Source organism: Centropristis striata, chromosome 4 (assembly GCF_030273125.1).
Source record: "Centropristis striata isolate RG_2023a ecotype Rhode Island chromosome 4, C.striata_1.0, whole genome shotgun sequence".
NCBI classification, from domain to species: Eukaryota; Metazoa; Chordata; class Actinopteri; order Perciformes; family Serranidae; genus Centropristis; species Centropristis striata.
Window position 1 is genome coordinate 39,847,255 of NC_081520.1, and position 27,048 is coordinate 39,874,302.

Below are 27,048 nucleotides of genomic sequence, written 5' to 3' on the forward strand. Positions count from 1 at the left end.
TTGTTGGGCAGATGACACCAGTGTCCTTGTTTTTTCCTGTTGTTTTTTTTTTCTCATGCTTGTTCCATCTCTCTCACTCTCTCTAATACTGTTTGAGTAGTATCCCACTTCAGGCCTCTTATCGGCAATGCCATGAACCTTTTACAGGATGTTTTGCTCTACATGGACCTGTGAATCATGTGAAATCTCCCTCTTTCTCTGTCACGTCTTCTAGATAGATAGATAGATAGATACACTGTCAAAAATAATCTGTTAAATTTACGGTAAAATACCGGCAGCTGTGGTTGCCAGAATTTTACCGTAAAAATTACAGTGAGTGGGTTTTCTACTGAAAATTTAAATGTAAATATCAGCAAAAACTGTAATTTAGACTGAGTAGTCCGTTTATTTAAAGGTAATTGTGTCCTTGAGACAATATGGTATTTCTCCATTCATTTTACATGATTTTAAAAAATATTTTTACAGTAAAACTGTGTTTTTCAAAAGTTTTGTTCTATTCTGTGACAGTAATTAAAAGTGTCTATTATGGTGATATGCAATTTTTTTTATTTTAGGCCGTATTTCTCATGCAATTTGACAGCATTTTACTGTAATTTCTACAAACACTTTTTACAGTGTAGATAGATAGATAGATAGATAGATAGATAGATAGATAGATAGATAGATAGATAGATAGATAGATAGATAGATAGATAGATAGATAGATAGATAGATAGATAGATAGATAGATAGATAGATAGATAGATAGATAGATAGATAGATAGACTTTATTTATCCCAAGCTGGGAAATTACAGTGTAGCAGCAGCGTTACACACAGAGACAATAACAACACAATTAAATAAAAAGAACAACCTAGGCATACTTCAAGCAATAAAATATTAAAATACAATAAAATACAATAATATATATCCCTCCTCTACATATTTCTCAACCTCTCCTCCTGCTTATGTGTTTATGAGCGTGTACTATTGATTTTTAGAGTTCAGAGGGCACCAGATAAACTGTCCCGAATCAGGGAAATGATAAGAGGGGGAGCAAAAGTGAGGGCAGCAGGAAAAAAAGAGTGGAGAAAATGACACAAGGAGAGCAGAGCTAACTAATACACAAGACAATAGAGAGGCAGAGTGTTTAAGAAAATGAAGAGGGCAGTTAAATCAATAGGCTTTGGATTAAAAGACAGGAAGAATAAGGGAGTAAGAATGAATAGAGTGCACTTCCCACCATGTTATCCTTTCCTCTTCCTTTGCCTGCTGGTGCAAAGGTTCGCAAGTGTGTATATGTGTGTGTGTTCGTGCGGGTGGGTGCGTCAGCTGATCGGCAGCTGTAAAAGGCAGTGTCCTCCAGGCTTGCCCACTCAATACTTCATTCAACCTTAACATAAGTGCACTAGAGCACTTGCATTAAGACACCAAGCTTGAGAAAGAAAAGAGAGACAGAGAGAGCGGGTGGGGGGAGTGACGGAGAATAAGAGGGTTTCGTGGCTGAATGGATGGATATTTTTTCATCTCTGAATCTTTGTCCTGTCTTAAAGTCTTATTCATATTCTATTCTCTGCTGGACAATATCACATTTAACACAGATTTCTTTTCCAGCGAGTGCATTGTGCACTCCGTACGAGTAAATCCTGTTTATTGAAAGAGTCCCGAATGGAAAACAAATCAATTGCATATCAACCATCACATTTCTGTATTGATTCAACACATTCTGAAACCTCTACAGCATTTGTTTATCGGGTTTGAAAATTGTTTATTTGACAATGGCGAGATTAACTGCTTGGTACATATTAATTACTTGCCTTTCTTGTGTAAGTGTCTAATGTTCCTTTTTCAACTGCTGTGTCTCCATTCACCCTTCGTTTTTACATTCTTCTCTTCATCCTCCAACAGCTCCTGCTAAGATCCTGTCATTTGGAGGCACAGTCACCACTCCCTGGATGAAGGAGGTGCGACTGCCCTGTAGCTCAGTGGGAGAACCTACACCTACTATAAAATGGACCAAAGACAGGTGAGAATCCTCCCCAGAAATGTTACATAAAGCTTTATGATGCTGCTGTGAGTGACTTAATGTTAAGGTATCTCTATTGTCTGCAACTGCATAACATGCTTAGTGTAAAGTAAAGTAAAGTGCATTTAAAGAGCACTTTTCACAGATGAAATCACAGTGGTTTACAGAAAAAAGGAGAACATAAGACAATTAAAACACAATGAAACATAAAATCATAAAATAATATGTACAATGCAAGCTGGTCATCCAAATGCCTGTCTAAAAAATAGGTCTTAACCCATAAGAACCCATGGTAACACCCGTGTAACAAACCTTAAAAACACTTTAAATCTTCTAGAATCTCCCATATTCAGCTTTATGCTTCACCTTAACTTATTAAATCCCTAATCGACAGATACTCAACACCCTGGTGTGACTTTAACAGGAAGTGACTTCTCCAAAATGTGACTGTGACTGGAAACAGAAATGTGAAAAAGTAGCTAATTTCAAAAAGCTTATTTTTTGTTACGAGGCTAAGTTTAAACCCATTTAACAATTCTAATCCTGTGTCCTGTATTGCATTTAACTTGTTTTGACCAGATTTCTTGAACAAATTAAAGTCACAAATTTGATATATGTTATGGAGATGCAAAAGAAAAAGGCAAATTTGTGTCTCTGTAAGCAGAAAATCTTCTGGACTGTCTCTGTGCATGTGTGCCTGGAAGGTTATACCTGGAATTTACCAGGTGCTTTGTGTGAAAGGGGCTTTTGATGAAATCCAACTATGATTCTCTTTTTCTCTCCCCGCCAGTGAGGACACAGCCATCCCAGTGTCTCTGGATGGACAGCGTCTCATTCTGGCCAACGGGACTCTGGTGCTGCGCTCCGTCAAAGCTGAAGATTCTGGTTATTACACCTGCACGGCCACCAACACGCTGGGCTTCGACACCATCATTGTCAACCTTTTGGTACAAGGTAGGAAAAGGGCAATAATGGTATTAACCCATTTAAGGCGGGAAAGAATTACCGTATTTCTACCATTAAAACCGGGAGCTCTGTTGCATTATTCTACCATTAAGGCCGGGACAGCAGATAGGTCGTTTTGTAGTATTTGTAGTTTTTTTCCCACATATTTTCGGTCTCTTGGCCAATGAAATGCATCAGAATCATGATCAGAATACATGCGGGAGTGTCGCAATGCAACTTTTGACTTTTCCAGAACTTTAAATCATGGAGGACTATAGCGGAGGAAGATTAGAAGTAAGTGACGGAAGCGATCTGATGAAAACAGCACCGATGATTTTATTGCTGATCTGGACTTTGAACCCTCGGAAACCAATCGACCGACATTTATGGATGAGGAATATGTTTTTAGACGACATATTTTCACCGAACAACAGACAGATTTTTTTATTCAGTTGAGTTTGTTGATTTTTTAAAAAACTTTATTGAAGGTTTGGACAAATAAACTCAACTTCCCATGAAAGCCACGGGTATAAGCTCTCAAATACTTTTTGAATTTCATTTCTATCTGCTACAGAGGCTGAAAAATTTTCTGTTGAATTTCCAGAAAAACTTCAGGTTTTAGGGGGTTCTTTCAAAATCGCCCAGAGGTTTTACAGGCATTTTTTCCCAGGCGTTTTAGGCCTTAATGGGTTAAAGGACCACCGAAATGATCATTTGGGTGTGACTGTTTATACAGAAGTGATTTAAATAGTAAGGTTTAAAGAAAATGCATCTGTTTGGGAAGTAAGACAACATAAGATAAGATAGAACTTTATTAATCCTGAAGGAAATTCTGGTTCCAGATTGCTGACAAAAACAATTACAAAAAGCAAACACCATTTAGAAGTAGTGAGCATACAACTAGATAAATTAAACGTATATAGACTTAAATTAAACGTATATAGACAAACTATGGAATGAGCTGCCTTTGCACATCAGACAAGCCTCCTCACTGTCCATTTTTAAAAGTCATCTTAAAACCTATTTTAATTCCTTGGCTTTTAACCACGCATGAGACTCTGCTCTTGTTTTTAGTGTTTTATGGTTTGCTTTTATTTATTGTTTTTTAAATTGTCTTTTAAAAAGCAATGAATCTATCTGTTTTAGTGTTTATTTCCTGTTTTTTTTTATTTATTGTCTCTTGTTCTGTTTGTTTATGTACAGCACTTTGTTGCAACTGTGGTTGTTTTAAAGCGCTTTACAAATAAAGTTGAGTTGAGTTGAGTTGAGTTAGCTAATATTAAACAAGTTGCGTGAGAAATAATGTTTTGATATAAATTTGCTTTCAAACGACCTCCATTTACTTCAGTTCAATACAGATTTTATGAATTTTTTTGGACTCTTTGTTCAATGTAGAGGCATGTGAAGAAGTTTCCTTGAAGAATTCAAAGTAACACAGGATGAATTGATATAAAAATGAAAAATGGTCATTTGTGAGGTGAAGCATTCTTTTAAAGGACCACCGAAATGATCATTTGGGTGTGACTGTTTATATAGAAGTGATTTAAATAGGAAGGTTAAAATAAAATGCATCTGTTTGGGAAGTAAGATGACATAGGTTAAGATAGAACTTTATTAATCCTGAAGGAAATTCTGGTTCCAGATTGCTCAGAAAAACAATTACAAAAAGCAAACTCAATTTAGAAGTAGTGAGCATACAACTAGATAAATTAACGTATTATAGACTTAGATAATATTAAACAAGTTGTGTGAGGAATATATTTGATATAAATTTGCTTTCAAACGACCTCCATTTACTTCTTTTATGCATTTTTTTGGATTCTTTGTTGAATGTAGAGGCATGTGAAGAAGTTTCCTTGAAGAATTCAAAGTAACACAGGATGAATTGATATAAAAATGAAAAATGATCATTTGTGAGGTGAAGCATTCTTTTAATACCTATTTAATTTAGTCCATTCAACTATGGTTGAACCTGACTGACAGGCCTGATGTTCTTGCTGAAGATAAGAAACAGTGATGCATTTTTTACCTCCTCAAAAAGGATCTCTAATCTTTTCGTACAAGTATTATTGAGCTGTTTACTCTTTGTTTCTCTTCTCCAGTCCCTCCTGACCAGCCTCGTCTAACCGTGTCCACCACCTCCACCTCCTCCATCACTCTGGCCTGGATACCAGGAGACAACGGAGGCAGCTCTATCAGAGGTACGTGGCCCTGCACAACAACACTTGTTTGCTTCTCTGTATCCTCTCTCTTCTTATCTGTTGCCAAAGTGTCCAAAGGTGTACACGGTTTCGCTCGCGGTCATGAAGTTGGCTTGATACAGAAAAATGTGAAAAAATATTTCCCTTTGACCTCTGATCAGAGTTTACCCTCTGTCTGTCTGTTCCTTCTCTTTTATCTGGCACATTGTTCGTGTGGATCTATTAGTTTATTGATTGGCTTTCTGGTTTTATGTTTCCCTGTTAATTATGTGTCTGTTTGATTATCTGGTTGTTGGTGATTTCTGTGTGAAGATGGGCACGGTGTGTGCGCCTGAATGGGCATGCATGCAAATGTGATTTCAATCCTTTTTCTTTGTTCATGCTGTTCATCAGTGTAAGGGTGTTCCACGGTCATCTGTCTCACTCCTTGTTTCTATTTGTCTATATGAAGCTATAAAACTGAGACCCAAGCTTTTGTTTTGTATGTATTGTTAGTTTCTCCTAGATATTTTGGATCAGTAGGACCTGATTAGTACCAAAACTAAGCATTGTCTTTGAACAGGAAGTCGTTTTTGAAAAAAAAAAGATGGGTTAATTTTACTGTATAACACAATGAATTCACTAGTTTATAAAGCTGTTTATTTCTTTACAATTACACCCTCTCATTTAAAGAACGATTGTAAAAGTCTATTCGTTCTCAAATGAGTACTTCCTGATTAGCAGTGTTGTATCTTAGTCAAACTCCAAACATTATTAAGTACAAATAAACAAGTTTCTGATCAGTTTTTGTACCTGGTCCACTTTTTTTCTGGGGATAAGCTGCTGATTGACTTTACCAAGATGCTGCCATTTGATTTTTATACTGATTAATGTATTGACTACTGAGGACAACAGGTCATAGTTAAGCAAAATTAAGTATAAGGTCCAGCAAACCTAAAATTAAATGTCCACATATGAGGACGCAGGGTCACAGGAGGTTAAGAGACAATCTACCCAAAAGTCAAAATCTAAATCAATTTTTTCTCTCATCTGCAGTGCTGTTTATCAATCTATACTTTTTTAGTGTAAGTTGCTGAGCATTAGAGATATCAGACATAGAGATATTTGCATTCTCTAGATTGTTAAATAGCACTATAGGTAAGAAAAGAAAAATCCAGTTTTGATTTTGGTGTGAACTGTCCCTTTAAGACATTACTGCACCCAGAATGATTTGGAATCCCTTGTGTTGTTACGAAACACATTTTATGTAATCGCATTCAGAAAAATCCCTTTAACCATTAGGTCAAATACATTTTAAAACCACCAAAAGCTGTAAAAAATATATAATGTTTCTGTGATATTAATGTGGGTTCTCACCCAGAGATGGTATGCATTACAAGCATGCAAGTAGGGAGTAATGTAATGTAATGTGTTGGGTGTGCAGCTCTGTATTCAAATAATGACGGTCCACCAAGCAGCCAAGTATTTGCATACATCATCCTGTGTCTCATACATCAGTGGAGCCTATCTGTATATCTTGTATGGATACCAGAATGCCTGACTGTCTGCGAAGCCATCTGCACAGAGTCAGCAGTCCCCATCAAGCATCTATTTTGCATTACTACTGCAGTGGCTTTTGCAGATTAGTTCTTTTCAGATAAAACATGCTAGCGTGTTTTTATATAAAAAATCTCAGGCCTTTTTGCAGTGTAAAAAAGATACAAATGAACAAATCCTGTAGGCTAATAATCCTGCAATGGGAACTGATGTTTATCTGTTATACAATAGTTTGTCATTGTGCTGTTCTTTACTGGTCTTTCTGCTATCTTCTGCTGTTTTGTGACAGACAGAGGGTGAAGATAAAACTTCTAAACAAACACTGCAGGATCTGCACGTTAACCCCTCTAATGTTTTGGACTCTATCGCACCATCTGTTAGAGAGAGAGGGAGGAAAAAAAAGACAGTACAAAGAGTACAAAGAAGCACAGAAAGAGGAGACATTCATATATACATAGTTATACACAGACAAAAGGAAAGACGGACAGAGATGGAGGATTAGATGTAAAGTGTCTCCGAGCAGCAGGGAGTTGGCTCTCCGAGGCAGCTGATTATAAAAACAGTCACCACATTGCACACCCTCATTTGCATAGATGCTCAGTCAGCGCCATCCCAGTCTTGGGGTTTGTAGGTAACTAATGGCGGCGTAGACAGAGAGCAGACCGTCCTCCAATCGGAGACAATCTGTGCAAGTGGAGGACAGGCCGACACTGCCACCTAGTGGACAGTAAAGGTACCAAAGTCACAAGCAGGTTTGGTGCAAAGCGAGTTCTTCATCTTAACCCTCTATCGTACACATTATCATGCCGATTAGGGAAAAAAGTTTGCCTTAAAATAGATTAAATAAACATAATCTGAAGAAAAAAAAAACGTTTTTGGGGTTTGTTGCCTGTAGGCAACATTGTCCCATAACGATGCATAGGTGAAAAAGAAAGTTTTTAAATTAATTTCAACATAATTGATTTAATAAACACGTTTAAAAGATTCAGTAGCTTCAACAGGGTACAATACATAATATTTTAAATTTAAAAACATTATAAAAGGAACTTTTTTAACCTTTTTCTTGTCTGAATTTTGCCTGTAGGCAACATTGTACCATTGAACCAATAACCCATTGAAATGAATGTCTTGAACAGTCTGTGTATAAAATATATATCTCAAAAATGAAGTTTACTCACCTATCAGAAGGAATATATTTTTTTCCAGATGGAAAAGGGCCAGAAGATAACATTTTGAGTGACTTTTGTGGCGCAAAATGGCAAAGCTGTTTACTTTGGAAAAGTCTGCAAAATAGGGTTTCAATATGGCCTCTTGGAGGTCATGTGACTAATTAAAGTTTGCTATTGGTTCCCTATACTCTTCCCTCTTTTTTTAAAGTATCGCATCACTCAAAAACATGCATTGTAGAAATTTGACAGGCAAAAAATGGGTATGTTGCCTGAGGGCAACACCATACCATAGAGGGTTAACTGTAGAAAAGAAAATCATGCAATAAAGAGGGAGGATAGTATTTATTGTGTGTTATGCTTCTTTTGTATGCAGGTTTTGTGTTGCAGTACTCTGTGGACAACACAGAGGAATGGAAAGATGTTTTCATCAGTTCTACTGAACGCTCATTCAAGTTGGACAACCTGCGCTGTGGCACCTGGTATAAAGTGAAGCTGGCTGCAAAGAACAGCGTCGGAGCCGGACGCATCAGTGAGATCATTGAGGCAAAGACCCACGGGCGAGGTGAGGAGCCTAGGGTGGAGGATGAAGGAAAGGTAGTGAGGGTACAAAGAGGTGAAAAATACAGTCACTGAAACAATTATTAGATCCTTTTTCTTTAATTTCTTGTTCATTTTTGTGTCTGGTACAACTACAGGTACATCTGTTTGGACAAATATAATGATAACAACAAAAATAGCTCGCAAGAGTTTAATTTCAGAGCTGATATCTAGACATTTTCCATGGTTTTCTTGATATTTACCAAAATCATTATCATTATCGGAGTAGCAAGGTATGTATTACGACAGCAAAGTCATCTTATAGGCTCACACACAAAGTTAATATACACGAACAAACCTACAAAAATGTCCGTCAAAAGTCATCAATATTAATTGTCAAACATGTAATGAACATCCACAACTTGCAGCCATTGCTTTCTGAAGGATTCACATGGAAGATTGTGCTGGAATCATTAAGAGAAACCTTACAACTGCAGTCATGCTCTATTCTCTGTTTACATGCCTTCACTACTTCCTGTTTCCTGTTTCTTTTCCACCTTCAAAGTAAAAGCTCCACCAACTTTTTTAAGGAAATAACAATACAAATAAATGTTTAAAAGTTAACTTAAACTCTTCACATATTAAAGACATACAGGGCAGAACAAGGTATGTGGGGGTTCCTCAGACCCACATGGTATGGAACCACTGACCTAAAGGATCAAATTTAAAGTCTTTTTGCAACATACTTAATAATTAGCTGATAAAATATTTTTTATAGTCAAAAAAGTAAAATAATACCTTTAAATCATCACTTAAGCAACCTGACTGACACTGTACTTGGTGTCATCTGATTTGAAAGCTTACAACATACAAATATAGGTGAATTATTTCTAGATTAAAATTACACAATATTTAAAACATTTCATAACACCTACTCTAGCAGTTACTGCTGCTGACTGTTACCATGCAAGACGTTGCTTTTGGTGAATCACACAGGCCTGCTTATGTTGTCTTATGTTCACAGTTCAATACAATACAATACAAATGTATTTATAAAGCACATTTAAAAACAACTGCGTTGACCAAAGCACTGCATGACAATAAGCATTCTAGAAAAAAAGCAGAATAGAGCACAGTTCTTGTGCTGCAGAAGTTGCTTCTGAAACCTCAACATGGTAGTGAGGTTAAAAGTGTGTATAACTGGATATTATTATGCAAATGCAGTGATATTATTATGCAAATGCATTGGTTTGAAATCTTTGAAAGGCATCACAGCTGAACCACACCCTTTATCAGGCAAAGAACTATATTTGGTAACTTCAGGTAATATTTCGAGAAAAAGTTGCAAATTTACTAGATTAAAGTGGCAAATCTACGAAAAAAAAGTCGTAGATTTAAGAGATTTAAAGTGGGAAAAAAGCAACTTTTTTCTCTCCCAGATTCAACACTTTAAATCTCATAAATCTGCACATTTTTCTCTTGTAGATTTGCCACTTTAATCCCGTAAACTTTTTTCTCAAAATATTATTTTTTTACACATTCTGGCAGTATGTAATATCCTCCAATATTCTCTAGGGTTGAAATTTGGAATTTGCAAGTATTTCAATGAGATTTAAAGTGGTGAATCTGGGAGAAAAAAGTTGCTTTTTTCCCACTTTTTTCTCGTAAATCTGCGACTTTTTTTCGCGCAGATTTGCCACTTTAAACCTCTTAAATCTGCGACTTTTTTTCTTGTAGGTTTGCCACTTTAATCTAGTAAATTTGCAACTTTTTTCTCGAAATATTACCTGAAGTTACCAAATATAGTTCTTTGCCTGATAAAGGGTTAAAAGAGATTTTAAAACAGGCAGTGTAGGGGCCAGTCTGGTCTGTAGGGCTCTCTTTCATCTCATGATATTCCCTTTTTTACAGAACCACAGTTCAATAAGGATCAGCCGGTCTTCACTCACATCAACTCCAGCCACGCCCGCCTCAACCTGCAGGGCTGGGCTAGTGGAGGCTGTCCAATCAGCGCTGTCACTCTGGAGTTTAGACCAAAAGGTGAGTCATTGTCTTTTCTATTTGCAGTAATATTTCAAGCGACCATGCAACAAATCAAATAGAAAAAGTCTGCACAAAGACTTATCTTTTTAACTTGGCTTTTACCTGAACCATTTTTAGAGATTTTTCTGCTCATGCATCTTAGTGTTATTACATCTTCTCTTTTATTTATTTATTTATTTATTTGCTACGATTTATTAGTCTATCTCTATATATAGATTTTATCATGCTCTAGTTATATTAATTATTTATTTATTGTTTTATCTTTTTTTTATCTAGCTTTTTATTTTATTATATTTGTTTTTTTTTTATTTTATTATATTTTATATATATACTTTCCATGGTCATTATTGACTTTTATTTTTTTATTATTATTATAAATATATATTTTTATCTTATTTTATTTTATTTTATTTTATTTTATCTTAGTTTATCCTTTATCTAATTAATTTCTAACCTGCCTCCAGTGTTTCCTCACTGCTCCATGTTGAGATGGAGCTTCCTCAGTTCCTCAGTTTGTGCTTTGTTTTTAATAGGATGGGTGGGGTGGAGGGTGTTTGTTTCTATGTTTTGTTATCTTTTTATTATCATTATTTTCTACTTTCTGTTTTATGTAAAGCGCTTTGTGTTGCATCTCGCTTGTATGAAAAGTGCTATACAAATAAAGTCTGATTGATTGATTGATTGATAGAAACAAAGGTATACAGTACAGGCCAAAAGTTTGGACACACACCTTCTCATTCAATGCGTTTTTCTTTATTTTCATGACTATTTACATTGTAGATTCTCACTGAAGGCATCAAAACTATGAATGAACACATGTGGAATTATGTACTTAACAAAAAAAGTGTGAAATAACTGAAAACATGTCTTGTATTTTAGATTCCTCAAAGTAACCACCCTTTGCTTACTAGAAAATAAGACATGTTTTCAGTTATTTCACACTTTTTTGTGAAGTACATAATTCCACATGTGTTCATTAATAGTTTTGATGAATTTACAATGTCAATAGTCATGAAAATAAAGGAAACGCATTGAATGAGAAGGTGTGTCCAAACTTTTGGCCTGTACTGTATATTGTTAGTTTTGAGGTAACTTTTCATCTTTTAATGGAAAGGAAAGGAAATAGATCATCATTCAGATTATTATGTGTTCTTGCTGCAGGTACGTGGGCGTGGCAGAACGTACGCACCAACGCCACCACAGACGTGTTCCTGGCGGAGCTGCGTGAGGCCACCTGGTATGAGCTGAAGATGAAAGCCTGTAACAGCGCCGGCTGTGGAAACCAGAGCTCCCAGTTTGCAACACTGGATTATGACGGCAGTGAGTATTTTTTTTATTTAACCTTTATTTAACCAGGGAATATCTCATTGAGATTAAGAACCTCTTTTTCAAGGGAGCCCTGGAAGAAGTAGAAGTAGACTCTCTTTGTTTGGCTATTCAAATCAATACTTTGTGTGAAATTATTGATTTATTTAACAAGTAGCTGTGTAATAAAACGGATAATGTACAGCATGATTTAAGACCTGCACCAGCTTGTCAGAATTCATTTCACAATAATAACCAACTTGCTGTACAGCATAGGTGTCAAACTCTGGCCCGTGGGCCAAATTTGGCCCGCAGTATAATTATATTTGGCCCGCGAGGAAATACCAAATGACAACCAGAGCTGGCCCGCCGGTATTATACAGCGCAAATAAGACTACAAATCCCAGAATGCTCTGCTGGTGTTTTGGCTTGAACACAGTAGATCAGTGTGGAGCAAACTGAGCAACAATTAAAGTTGTCTTTATGTTCTTAATTTCGTAAAACTGGAAAAAATCTGTTTTTCTTTACGAGGGTCTTCAAATACATTTTTATATTTAAAAAAATGGGTAACGCTTTATAATAAGGTCCTTAATAAGCATTAATTAACAAGTAATAAGGCATTGTTCTCGCTTTAGATCCAGTAGTTGCAAAAAGCATAGTTAACTTATAGTTAACTTATAATAGATGAGCAATAAAGTATATTTTAATATCAATAAGCAAGCAAAATAAGATTAATAAAGGCATGGCAAGGACATAATGGGTGGGTCATGGGTGTTTGTAATGCCATTATTAACACTTATATAAGCTTATAAACACACAATAATGTTAATAAGCATCTTGTAAGGACTTACAAGGGCCTTATTACTTGTTCATTAATGGTTATTTCAAGGACCTTAATATAAAGTGTTACCAAAAAATGTTTTTTGATATCCCAACTGATTTGATATACAGTACAGGCCAAAAGTTTGGACACACCTTCTCATTCAATGCGTTTCCTTTATTTTCATGACTTTTTACATTGTAGATTCATCAAAACTATTAATGAACACATGTGGAATTATGTACTTAACAAAAATGTGTGAAATAACTGAAAACATGTCTTATATTCTAGTAAGCAATGGGTGGTTACTTTGAGGAATCTAAAATATAAGACATGTTTTCAGTTATTTCACACTTTCTTGTTAAGAACATAATTCCATATGTGTTCATTCATAGTTCTGATGCCTTCAGTGAGAATCTACAATGTAAATTGTCATGAAAATAAAGAAAAATGCATTGAATGAGAAGGTGTGTGTCCAAACTTTTGGCCTGTACTGTATATGTATTTTTGTTTTCATCCTATTTTTTTACTACTTACTTGTGTTGCATGTGTGTTGTTGTTTTTATTCGAAGTTCATCACTCTGAATACCTTAAAATGTTGTTGTAAAAGGGCAGTAATGCATCTCTGCTCTTCCTGTTTACAGGCACAATTCCACCAATCAAATCCCCGCTGGAAAAGAACGATGATGTCAAGAAGCTGTTTTCGATTGGCTGTCCTGTGATCCTGGTCACTCTGGGTGTTGCGTTGCTCTTCATCATTCGCAAGAAACGCAAAGAAAAGAGGCTGAAGAGACTAAGAGGTAAGAGAAGTGGTAGGAAGCAAGGTTATAATACTTTTGGATTTTTCATTAGTTTTAGTTTTAATTTCGTTGTCAATTTTTGTTTTCAAATTCGGTTAGTTTTAGTTAGTTTTCAGAGTGAGTTCATTAGTTTTAGTTTATTTTTTATTAGTTTTAGTGTTTTAGTAGTTTTTTTGTAATGGGGTATTTGTTGGGTGCCAGATTCAATAAGGTCACAATAAATGTTTCCTTTATTTCCTTTGTCTGATCCATCTCAGCCCCAATAAGTTTATTAAGTCATAAAACCAGATGGATTAAATAGATTTAATATCAACCAAAAGAATTAGGTATGAAAAAAGTTGACAAAGACGAAAACGAAGGACATTTTCACTATAATTTCAGTTAGTTTTAGTTAGTTTTGTAACCACAAAATACAGTTTTTTAAAAAACTCTTGTTTTCATTTTTATTTCAGTTAACGAAAATGTTTTTTCAATTTTAGTTTTTGTTATTTCGTTAGTTTTCGTTAACTATAATAACCTTGGTAGGAAGGAATTGGCAAGAAGAACAAAGCCGTCTTCAGAGAGATTCCTGAAGCAGACTTCACAGAGAATCTCGAATGAAGTCTCGAGAGTTGCATTTATTTTAAATGATTGATTTGTTTGTCAGAAATAAATAATTTGTAATGTTCTCTGCTCTGTGTAGATGCCAAAAGCCTCGCAGAGATGCTGATCAGGTAAGACTGCCATTTCCCAGCGCTTCTCATAAAAAATCAGTTGGAAATATTGTTCAGTGTAACTCATAATTAATTTCACAAACCCACAATTTTTTTTTAAAGCCTTGAATGTTGAATGTACTCGTCTTGTTCCTCTGGATTAGTAAAAACAACCGCAGCTTCGACACCCCGGTGAAGGGACCTCCACAGGGCCCACGGCTACACATCGACATCCCCAGAGTGCAGCTGCTTATTGAGGACAAAGAAGGCATCAAGCAGATCGGTGAGAGGAAGAAAGAGCGACAGAAAGAGTTGTTTTGTGTGTTCACATGTTTGTGCATGACCGTTGGATTAAATTATCTTTTAATCAAATGATGAAATTATGAAATTTTTGAGGAATTTGACTTGTGGGGGTTTTTTATTAGCCTGGGTATACCCATACTGCCTTGCGCATTCGATTTCATTTCGAACTGCCAAAGGGTCTGGAAACCAGGGAGGTTTCTTAGCCCTGTTTTAGGGATCCAATCACAGAACGGGGAGGGACAGCAAGACGATGACGCGTACTACTCGACAGACGGAAGCTTGTAGTTTTCTTACGGATCCAACATGGCTGCTGCAGACGCGAAACTCTCTTTAGCTGTAGATGGTGTTTTAAATAGTTTAGAGCGAAAGTTGAAAGGCGAAAGGCCTCTCGGCGGCTCCGCTGAGATCACCGGCGTTATGGTACCGGGGCTATTAGCTGCTAGCCGCTAGCGGCCGGTGATCTGGCTCCGAGCCGGGGGACAGCGGAGCCCCCAGAGACCCGCAGCAGCTTGTTTGTTGCCCATAAAATCAGTGGATGTGTGTGGCTGAATGACATGAGGGGGAATAAAGCGTGAAAATAAATAATCTTGCAGAAAGCGAGAACTGGAGAAGCAAAGCAGCAAGCAACACACACACACACACACACACACACACAACAAACATCCATTTCTGTTGCTCTACTACGTCATCTGGTATAACTGATCTGATTGGCTAAGAGCTACCTACAGACGCTTTGATAGACATTCTAAGCGTCCAATAAACGGCTCCGGAGGATCGTAAACCACACCTCCTCTACGGAGAAATGAACGGGTGGTTTCCAGACCAAATCTCATTTGAGATTAGTCTGGTGTTAGCCAGGCTAGGTTTTTATATGTCAGGAGCTGCTTTCATTTCATAATTCTGTATCTTATAGGTGAGGACAAAGCAACTATCCCTGTGACAGACACAGAGTTCAACCAGACAAACCCTCAGAGCTTCTGCACAGGTGTGTCGGTCCATCACCCGGCCCTCATCCAGAACACCGGCCCTCTGATCGACATGTCAGACATCAGACCAGGAACCAGTAAGTGCTCTCCATTTTCATGTCACGTAGAGAGTGAAGATAGGCCTTTTTATTCTGCAAATACTTGTTCATTTTCCTGGCTTTTTCTTTTTGATCTACTTAGAAATGACAGGAAGAAAGTTTAAATTACAAAAGAAAGAAGAAACACTATATGTGTGTGTTTCCATTAAATATTCTGTCTGAGAGCTACCTTTTCCAACTTAATCATTTCTATTGCTTTAGTGATCTTTTTTTCTGAGCCGTTGTATTTAAAGCAATCTTTTTTTTAACTGGCTTTAAACAGCCTCTGTACATCCTTCTTATTTTTTCGTCTGTTTCCCACCAGATCCAGTGTCTAGGAAGAGTGTAAAGTCGGCCCACAGCATCAGAAACCGCTACTCCAGTCAGTGGACTCTGACCAAGTGCCAGGCCTCCACGCCAGCCCGCACGCTCACCTCAGACTGGCGCACAGTCGGCTCCCAGCACGGCATCACCGTCACAGAGAGTGACAGCTACAGCGCCAGCCTCTCACAGGACACAGGTTGGCTCCATTAACATGCACATATAAGTAAAACTTGATTCAAATGTAGATTAGAATGTGCTGCAGCAGTGGGCTACACCTCATAAAACCTTTGCAAAACTTGAGAAAAAAAGATAGGATGAGATATAACTTTATTTATCCCGCAGTGGGGAAATTTAATTGTCACAGCAGCACATAGATATAAGAACTGAATAAGAATAAGAATATAAAAAATAAGACATATACCGGTACATACATTCTATACACATTCTATACATACATTTCTGCTATTTGGCATTATTATTAATATATAGTATTGTGTTGTTTGTTTTCCTGAGAGTACTTTGCATTTTACAGATATTGCACATTGGAGAAAAAATATTTTAGCATGTTAAATAAGTTAAATAAGTTGTTGCATGTAGTGGTATGAACATCAATGACTAAATATATTTAAATACATTCAGAGATCTACACATTATAGTATATGTGTACCAGGATAGTGACCTGGTGGTACAAACAGTGCTGTATTATGTGGTACTGCTGTTAAAAAATGCAACAAAATTAAAACAAAACAAAATTACCAAAAAAGACACAAATTGACCACAAAATTATAAAAAAAAACCCAAAATGACCAAAAAAAGACACAAAATTACCAGAAAATACACAAAATGACCAAAAAAGACACACAATGACCAAAAAAAGACACAAAATGACCAAAAAAAGACACAAAAAGGCCATAAAAAAGACACAAAATGACCAAAAAAAGACATTAAGTGACCAAAAAGACTAAAACACATTAACACATCAACACTTTAACACAGTGGAGACAGAGCTGAAATCAGAAATCATCTCGCGACCCCAATTGGGGTCCCGACCCCAAGGTTGAGAATAACTGGTATAGTGAACTATATAATGACAATAAAGACTATTTGATTTGATTTGATAAAATGCATTTAACTTTATTTCCCTTCTTCTCTCTTTCATAGATAAGGGTCGCAACAGCATGGTGTCGACAGAGAGCGCCTCCTCCACCTACGAGGAGCTGGCCAGAGCGTACGAGCACGCCAAGCTGGAGGAGCACCTGCAGCACGCCAAGTTTGAGATTACTGAGTGCTTTATCTCTGACAGCTCCTCTGATCAGATGACCACAGGAACCAATGACAATGCAGACAGCATGACGTCCATGAGCACACCTTCAGAGCCCGGAATCTGCCGTTTCACTGCCTCGCCACCCAAACCCCAGGACTACGACCGTGGCAAGAATGTAGCTGTGCCCATTCCACACCGCGCCAAGAGTGAGTGGCTGCTCCTTTTGTTGTTTTTAAGAAGTACTTTTTACATGATATTTTACATCAATTTAGATTGTTGTTGATATGAGTCATCGAGTATAGAGATGTGTTCCTTCACTTAAATATGATACACTGTAACAAATTGCTGTAAGAAAACAGCCAAATTGTGACAGTAACATACTGTTTTCCATTAAAAAGGTATTATACTGTAGAAAACAATGCTTTTGTAGGCAGCTTGCCGTTTCCCATAAAATATATTATATATATATACATATATGATTATATATATTATATTATATTATATTATATTATATATTTTATTTAACTAACTCATTCAGTATATGGTATATTAAAATTACTGAGGTTACAGTGAAGACATTGCTTAATTCTTAATTAATAGTAACTGGCTTTCAGACAGTAATATACTGCAACAATATTGCAACTAGCTTCAGCACTATACTGTGTTTTAGTCTACTATAAAAATCAATGAAATGCAGGATTTTACTGTAATTCAGTATGTGGTTTTATCACAGTAACATACTGTAAAGTAGATAACAGTAAGGGAACTGTACAATTAGACAATTGTTTACAGTGTAGACAATATGGCACTTCACAAACAAAACACATTTTTGGAAATGTAGTAGAAAGAACTATTTTCTTTTTCTAGTATGGTTACATGAAACTCACAACAAGGTATGTGGATTATCTTGAAAATTCAGGTCATTATTTTTTGCAAAGAGACATTGCTGTTGGTTGAGAACTGCAACCCAAGTGCCATCTTGTTCAATTACATTGGAGAGAAGCCAGACATCCCCAACGCTGGGCAACACACACAATCTGAAAAAAGTACATAAGTAACACTGGAAGTCAGAGAAAAATACTGTTGTTTTTTTTTATTTTGGGGTGAACTGTCCCTTCAAATATAAAATGGCTTAGATAGAAATGGGGTTAGTTATTAATATATCAGAATCAGAATTTATTCATCAAATAATGAAAAAAACGTGTAATATGGATTAGGTACCTGAACAGCAAAATGATAAACGTGGCAATAAAATAGGAAACACTTATATAAGCTTATAAACACACAATAATGTTGATAAGCATCTTGTAAGGCCTTACAAGGGCCTTATTACTTGTTAATTAATGGTTATTACAAGGACCTTAATATAAAGCGTTACCACATTTTTTTTATGAGAAGTAATATTCTGTCTAATGGGTTGGGTGTATGTAGTGTGCAAAGATATCTATAATGTTTCCAGATGAGTCTAGTTAAATCAGCAGTTTAGATAAATAGTAAGTAAGTAAGTAAGTAAGTAAACTTTATTTATATAGCACCTTTCACAGACAGAAGTCACAAAGTGCTTCACATAGAAATCATACACATAACATAAAAATGTACATACAAGTTTTAAAAGACCAAAACAACAGCATTTTAAACAACCATAGCAGTCCCGAAACAATTAATCAAAAGCCTGAACAAATAGAAATGTCTTCAGTTGGCTTCTAAAAGTGACAATACAAATACAGTTTCACAGTGTGCACAATGACTTGAATCAAATTTAATGTAACTTTTCCCTTCAAGGTGACTACTGCAACCTCCCCCTCTACATGAAGTCAGATCCCTTCTTCCGGAAGCAGTCGGAGCACCATGACCCGTGTCCAGTGGTTCCTCCACGTGAAGCCTCCATCCGTGGCCTGGCCCAGCGGGCGTACCACACCCAGGGCCGTCATGTGACTATGGACTCTGCCAAGCAGCAGGCCCTGACCATGGGCCACTCTGGCCTGTCCAACCTCAGCTCCTCTGGAGGAGCAACAGGAGGCTGTGGAGGAGGTAGTGGAGGAGCGTCTGCTAGCTCCAGCAGCTCCACGCTCCCCCAGAGGACTCTCACCATGCCGGGCTCCTCTGCCTCCGTGGCCCAGAGCGCAGCGGCAGCCGCTGCTGCGACCGCCGCCGCCGCTGCTGCTGCATCATCGTCCTCCGGCGCCACGGGAGGGACTCCTGGAGGAGCCTCCTCGTCCTCCTCCAAGATGGGAGGATCCAGAGACTCTCTCCTGGAGAGCAGCTCCTCGGGCTTGGGCAGACTGCAGAAGCAGAGGGATGGGAGGGAGGGAGGGGCGGGGGCCTACTCCAAGTCGTACACTCTGGTGTAGCCTGCCATCACCGCGGCCTCTCACTGTAACTCTTAACAGGACGCTGGGCACGCCAGCACTCGCCTGGAGCCTCTAAAGGAAAAAGTGGGATGAGGAACATACACATGCACAGCTGACCCGTCAGTGCCTGCGCTGTGCCAGGCTGCAGGGGGCTGGTTGGGTTCCCATTGACACTACTGTATGAAGGGGTCAGAGTTGGGTCTCCACAGCACAGGGGTTTGCCTTTCTTTCTGCCTGATTGCTTTCTATTATTATTATTGTGTCATCTTTCTCTTTCCCTAATTTCATCACCCTGGAAAATCACTTGCCAAAACATAAAATGATTCATCTGTTCACCTCATGCTTTCATTTTCCTGGTAAGGACACAGTACTTATGCACAAAATGCTTTCCACGTGCACTGTCTTGTTTTCTGGATCAAGACAGTCGTAGAATGAACCAGGTTGCTTGAGTTTTTGAGGTTTTTAAGTTTTTAAATATCTTTTCTGGTCTCTGTTTGGAAGAAGAGCTCATATCACAGCATTGTGCCATTAGCAGGATGCTTTTTACTGTATGCATAAACCACCAACCTTGGTGTTAACACTGGCTCTGAGAGGTTACTCCATCATGGATTCACACATTAGAGGCAGTGGAAGGACTGTCGTCTCAATACCAGATTTGAGATGTGGAGAATTTTTCTTATACATGCAATGGATGACACAGCGTAGTGGTCTTAACTGATGCTTTTATAAACAGACTCAAAGCAGGAAGAGATACAAAAAAAAAAGAAATGTCAAGCATCATCAAGTGAAAGATGAACCCAAACCTTTTTTTTCTCCTCCATCAGTTTTCTGTTTATTTCCTGATGATGGAAGTATAATCTCATGTGCACTAAGACAAAGTTAGAATGGATCCAAGTAACAGAAACCTTCACAAGCCTGCGTGTGTGTGCGTGTGGGTGTATATGTGTAAATATATATATGTATACATGTGGCAGGCACACACCAACAGTGGACCTTTTTAAAAATCAATCTGTATGCTGACCTCTCGGGCAGACGTCTGTGTCAAAACTGAACCCCCCTCCCCACCCCCCCACTGTTCATTTTGTACCTGTGAAAGGGGATTTCGGGGACAGTAACCATGACGATGCTGACGATGTAACGCTATACGATCCTAATTTGGTCCAGCATTTTGAAACTTTGTTTTGTTAAGTGTGATTGACATTATTGCTTAGGAAGTGATACTGAAGAGAAAGTGTGTTCAATTACTTTCTTATCTTTCTCCTCGTCAGAACAAAGAAGGAAGAGACCCTTTTATGATTCAACATGGCACCACAATCCCATTATTCTTTGTTTAACTGCATCCATTTTCCCTCTTTTCTATCCCTCCCCACCTTCACCTCTACCCACCCAGTCCCCCATCATATCCATACAGTGTCACTGTGACCTACTGCTAGCATACTGGCTAGTTAAAAAGACAGACTGACTGAGAGAAGAGGTCTAATATGCACAGACAGGCAGAAATGCTACTTGATGTTCAATGACAACTTGAATGGAGAGACAAGTTGCAGCAAATTTATTGAGATGTATACAAGAAAAATCATATTTGTATGAAGTGATCTTGAACTATGAACGGACAATGACTTTGAGATTATAGACAGAGAGCTCAAGTGTTGATAGAATTTGCAGTTGTGTTAGGGAAACAGGGAGAGGGGGCAACATAGACGAGAGAAATAAGTGGTCTTCAAAACTAAAAGATGTGTTTTCAAGTCCCTCCACCTCACTGAAATTTATTTGAGCTTTATGCATGGTACTGTATCTGCTAACTTTTAAGTTTATTATTTGTTTTTTCCCATTTCTTCTCCCAAAGCTTAATCCCATAACAAAGATCGTTCCAAAAAAAGAGTTGCTCCAAATGTTTTGCAATGGTAAAACGTAACATCAGGGCTCTCGCAATAGAAAAAAGAAAAAGATATGATATATGTTTGTTTTTAAAAGTATGTACATATATATTTCTATTCAAATATATAGCAAATATATGAATATTGAAAAAAGCAGAGAAATATAAAAGCCGTTCTAATTGAAAATATATATAAAAGATCACAAGACAATCGCTCAGAGTGAAAAACTGCAAGGAAGGAAGGAAGGAAGGAAGAAAAAGAAGAGCTTAAACGGGTAACACAACCAAGGACAGGAGATCTGGGAGAGAAAGGAAGTGGTGTGAAAGAAAGTTAAAGGGTGAAACTTGAGGTTTGAGGAATGAAACAATGACGCCCTTGTGATTTTGTAAATGTTTCAGCTGCAGCGCCTGTGCAGCAGGTAGCAGCTGAGAGGACAAGCACAGTAAAGTCAAACTATAGTGTGAGATTGTGTCGCTGGTTAACTGTGGTCTATGGCTCAGTGCAGAAAGTGTGGTGTTGAAAAAGAAAACAGTAAAACAAGGACAGCCTATACAGTAAGTGAGCCTATTGTAATATGTTGTATTGTACCTTCCAAAGGTGTGTTCACAAACTCAATGCCATTACCTGACTATAATTAATGAAGACAAACAGACCGAAAAGTATTTCTGTTTCTTATCTGTGTCATAGCAAGTCCTGAACCCGGTCTCACAGGAATCCGTGAAATAGCCACGGATTCGCTTAACTCAAAATCCGTGGAATAGCCACGGAATCACTCAAATTTCCGTGAAACTGACACGGATTTCGCTACAATGCAAGTTAATGACAGTCATATCCCGTGGCTATTCCAACATACAAAGTGATTATGCACATTCACTGAGTGAATATTTAGAAAATAAAACATATATTTCTCGCAAGAAATGATATCAAAATCCATTTTTATGCAGAAACTAAGTCAAAATATTGATTTTTTTCAATTAAAATGAGAGAACTGTCCGTCATGTTTTTTGTTCTGACCGCCGGGACCTTGAAAGTCACGTGACTTGGAACAAACCAATAGGAACAAATCATGAAAGAACTTTGTACTGGAACCTGGTCTCACAGAAATCCGTGAAATAGCCACGGATTTGCTTAACTCAAAATCCGTGGAATAGCCACGGAATCACTCAAATTTCTGTGAAACTGACACGGATTTCGCTACAATGCAAGTTAATATTTTTTCCTATTGGTCTGTTCCAAGTCACGTGACTTTCAAGGTCCCGGCGGTCAGAACAAAAAACATGGTGGACAGTTCTCTCATTTTTAGTGAAAAAAATCAATATTTTGACTTAGTTTCTGCATAAAAATGGATTTTGATCACATTTCTTGCGAGAAATATATGTTTTATTTTCTAAATATTCACTCAGTGAATGTACATAATCACTTTGTATGTTGGAATAGCCACGGGACATGACTGGCATTAACTTGCATTGTAGCGAAATCCGTGTCAGTTTCACGGAAATTTGAGTGATTCCGTGGCTATTCCACGGATTTTGAGTTAAGCGAATCCGTGGCTATTTCACGGATTCCTGTGAGACCAGGTTGGAAGTCCTCCCCAAACTCCAGGACTGCAGGCCAATAAACATACCACACAGTAACGCTTATAACTGCTCATATATGTATTAATGCTCCCTTTAATTTTAAATCTAGACAGGAGAGAAATTAATTTAGCTTTCCATTGTTAGTGGTCATGAAGCTTTTCCTTTTGGCCTTTATGTTTCAAGTCGTGAAAATACTTGTTTTCAGTAAAACAAGAGTTTGGGAATGGGGCAGGCCTGTTTTTAGCAACCAAAAACAGAGGCTTCCTTACTCCGGTTGTATGGATATTGGATGGAGTGATGGAACAAACTTCTGTCCAATCTGCTTTTCCCCGATTTGTCAGTGAAGTTGCCTCTACTGTAAAACACAGATCTACAGTCAATTTGCTCAAAGTGATGTAGACGTTTAAGAAAAAGTCCACCGTCTGATACTTTTACACTAAGAATATCAGCAATATGTACAGTAATGTTTAAAACAACAGTTTTACATCTTGGGAAATATGCTGATTTGCTTTATTGCAGAGAGTTAGATGAAAATATTGCAAAGTGTAAAAACAACATCTTACTAAAATGATAGAATAGGTTGTTTGCCAGTGACTCATATGTACAGTACAGGCCAAAAGTTTGGACACACACCTTCTCATTCAATGCGTTTTTCTTTATTTTCATGACTTTTGACATTGTAAATTCATCAAAACTATTAATGAACACATGTGGAATTATGTACTTAACAAAAAAGTGTGAAATAACTGAAAACATGTCTTATATTCTACACTGCAAAAAAGCCAACTTGTATTTTTTGGCCTAAAACAGTGATTTAAGTTGGTAAAACTTGGAAATATAAATTATTGACATTTAGGGCAATAATGTAAGTTAGCACAACAAAGGAAGCCAGTTGTCTGCTCAAAAACAAGTTTGTGAGTTGTTGTTATTTATATCTTTAAGTTGGGGTTCACAACAAGGGACAATAGTTCTGCTAACTCTTATTTCTTTGTTGTGAAATTCGGTCATTAGCGAAAGCTAGCGGCTAACTGATGCTAGCGGCTAACTGATGCTAGCATTAGCGTATCAATGCTAACTCAAAATTGTGGTCGCAACATTAGCTGACATTTCATAGCGGCGTTACAATTGTGCCAATTCAGCACATTGCAGAAATTAGCAGAAGTAAGGATTAAAAGTTATTACAATGTAAAATTATAAGTTAGTACTTAGTAATAACTTTGACAAAAATCTGAATTCAGAGTTGAGCAAACTCAAAAATAAAACTTAAAATATTTAGTTTAATTGTCCAACTTAACATTTTTTTTTTTAAAAGTTTGTTGCCTTGAAATTTTGAGTTCACCCAACTTTTCTTTTTTTGCAGTGTAGTCAGCAAAGGGTGGTTACTTTGAGGAATCTCAAATACAAGACATGTTTTCAGTTATTTCACACTTTTTTTGTTAAGTACATAATTCCATATGTGTTCATTCATAGTTTTGATGCCTTCAGTGAGAATCTACAATGTAAATAGTCATGAAAATAAAGAAAAACGCATTGAATGAGAAGGTGTGTCCAAACTTTTGGCCTGTACTGTATATAAATGTTATATTTAAAGTGACAGGATTAAGGCCCTAAATAAACACTTCCAGACCTTTTCAAGTTGTATTAAAACCTAAAATTGACGAGTTGCCTTTAAGAAACTGGTAAGCATACTGTACACAATGCTTTACAGTAAAGCACTTGTGTTTCTCATTGATTATTCTCATTGTTTTTGACAGATTTGGCCAAATATCTGCAATGTTTCAATGACCAATGAGTGATTAATGGTGGATTGTTTTCTTAAAATACAACAAACATACTTTCCAAACTGACTCTGAGTCTGTGTTGATGAGGCTAACTTCACATGTGCTACTTCCCCGACCTTTTCCACATCTGCTCAACCAATCAGATCTTCCCCTCTCACTGTACCCCCTGCCCACCTATACAACATTATTTCTACTCCATAATAGAAGACTTGTGTACATAGGAAAGTGTTTTGTATAAATGAGTACTATTTTCGACATCTTCACTAGAAACCAGGGCACAATGTAAACTTTGAACTGAAGTTATTGTAATGGAACAGAAGAGGACTTAATGAAAAACTATAGAATTATACAGACACCGCTTTATCTTGATTTATGGACCAGTTGAAACATGTCAGAGTGGACCATGCATAGTTAACAATATTTATTTCTTCTTTTACAGGACATTTGGTTGCATTGTCTCCTTTTTTTTTGTTTTTTACTTTGTCACAGGTGGCTTGATTTAGAGTTTGCCTTTTTTTTTTTTTAATCCCACTTTTTGGGGGGAGGACAGCAGCATTGCATGTTCTGAAAATTTTTGCTGGTTATAAAAGAAAAGGGGAAATGCTGAATTGAACACTTTAAAAAGGGGGTTAATGAAAACATTTTGAAAATGCAGAGGTTGTTCCTTAAACTTTTATGGGGAAACGTTGCTTCAATTTGCAATTGCTTGTGTTTAACTCTACATTTTCTTTTCTATGAAAACAAACAAAAACAGAAAAAGAGTACTCAACACCTTGTGCAATAAAGCTATCTTTTTATGAACCGTGATCATATTATTCATTCTTTCAAAACCATGTAGCATTACAGATTAAGTGCCTCCTGTATTATCAGACTGACATGGTTTAAAGATCCACATATTTTATTGTTGTAGTTCAAACTACACAAAAATGTAGTTTATCCATTATATGATTCAGAACCAGTGGTGGAAGAAGTATTCAGATCCTTTACTTAAGTAAAAGTACTCATAAAACACTGTGGAATTACTCCACTAGAAGTAAAAGTCCTGCATTCAAAACATGCTGAAGTAAAAGTACAAAAGTATCAGCACCAAAATGTACTTAAAGTATCAAAAGTAAAAGTACTCGTTTTGCAGAATGAACCCACTCAGATTGTTTTATATGTTCTAAATATATTATAAGATTATTTGTATTGATCCATTTATATAAGTAGCATTTTACTGTTGTCCAGATAGGACTAATTTTAACTACTTAATACACTGTTATGTTTTATAAATGTGTAATCATATTAAATATTTTTTCATGTTGAATCTGAAAAGTAACTAAAGCTGTCAGCTAAATGTAGTGGAGTAAAAAGTACAATATTTGCCTCAAAATGTAGTGGAGTAGAAGTATAAAGTTACATAAAATGGAAATACTCAAGTAAAGTACAAGTAACTCAAAATTGTACTTAAGTACAGTACTTGAGTAAATGTACTTAGTTACTTCCCACCACTGTTCAGAACCTGTTTGAACCACTAGAGGGCATCATGCAGCAATGAAACACAGTAAAGGCTTACAGAAGAGTTTATTGAATAGGTTCAATTTTAACACTTTTATTTTTAAAATACAGTGTTGACAACGTTTGATTATTATTTTTTTCCATATTTATATACTCTTTTATATATTTACAGCATAAACATAGTCACACACTCACATCACAGCACGTGGGAACTAACATTCATTCAAATGTTCAGTGTATTATAATATATATAATATATTATTCACATAAAGTTTTAGATATTATTACAAGAAAGTGCTGATGTAGGCTAATACTGTACTGTTTAATTGTATTTATACTGTGTCACTTATCCTGGAGCTCCACTAAGTGTGAGTGCTTTTGTGTATGTCAGTACAACAACCTGGTCTCACAGGAATCCGTGAAATAGCCACGGATTCGCTCAAATTTCCGTGAAACTGACACAGATTTCGCTACAATGCAAGTTAATGACAGTCATATCCCGTGGCTATCCCAACATACAAAGTGATTATGTACATTCACTGAGTGAAGATTTAGAAAATAAAACATATTTCTCGCTAGAAATGTGATCAAAACCCATTTTTATGCAGAAACTAAGTCAAAATATTGATTTTTTTCACTAAAAATGAGAGAACTGTCCGCCATGTTTTTTGACGTGACTTGGAACAAACAAATAGGAAAAAATATTAACAGTTAATATTTTTTCCTATTGGTTTGTTCCAAGTCACGTGACTTTCAAGGTCCTGGTGGTCAGAACAAAAAACATGGCGGACAGTTCTCTCAATTTTAGTGAAAAAAATCAATATTTTCTGCATAAAAATGGATTTTGATCACATTTCTTGCGAGAAATATATGTTTTATTTTCTAAATATTCACTCAGTGAATGTACATAATCACTTTGTATGTTGGAATAGCCACGCGATATGACTGTCATTAACTT

General features: G+C 36.8%; 1 protein-coding gene across 1 annotated transcript in view; it reads left to right on the plus strand.

Annotated features, from left to right (window-relative positions):
• dscaml1 (Down syndrome cell adhesion molecule like 1) overlaps window positions 1-19,813 on the plus strand; it is a 155,846-nt gene extending 136,033 nt beyond the window's left edge. Inside the window, exons 23-35 of the mRNA XM_059330638.1 lie at window positions 1,888-2,005; window positions 2,796-2,959; window positions 5,053-5,151; window positions 8,230-8,418; window positions 10,305-10,433; window positions 11,598-11,756; window positions 13,206-13,361; window positions 14,044-14,074; window positions 14,218-14,336; window positions 15,270-15,419; window positions 15,745-15,939; window positions 16,905-17,213; window positions 18,790-19,813. Coding sequence (XP_059186621.1) covers window positions 1,888-2,005; window positions 2,796-2,959; window positions 5,053-5,151; window positions 8,230-8,418; window positions 10,305-10,433; window positions 11,598-11,756; window positions 13,206-13,361; window positions 14,044-14,074; window positions 14,218-14,336; window positions 15,270-15,419; window positions 15,745-15,939; window positions 16,905-17,213; window positions 18,790-19,358 — 2,387 coding nt within the window. The 3' untranslated portion in view covers window positions 19,359-19,813. The remainder of the gene's footprint in view (window positions 1-1,887; window positions 2,006-2,795; window positions 2,960-5,052; window positions 5,152-8,229; window positions 8,419-10,304; window positions 10,434-11,597; window positions 11,757-13,205; window positions 13,362-14,043; window positions 14,075-14,217; window positions 14,337-15,269; window positions 15,420-15,744; window positions 15,940-16,904; window positions 17,214-18,789) is intronic.
• Window positions 19,814-27,048: the final 7,235 nt, after the last annotated feature.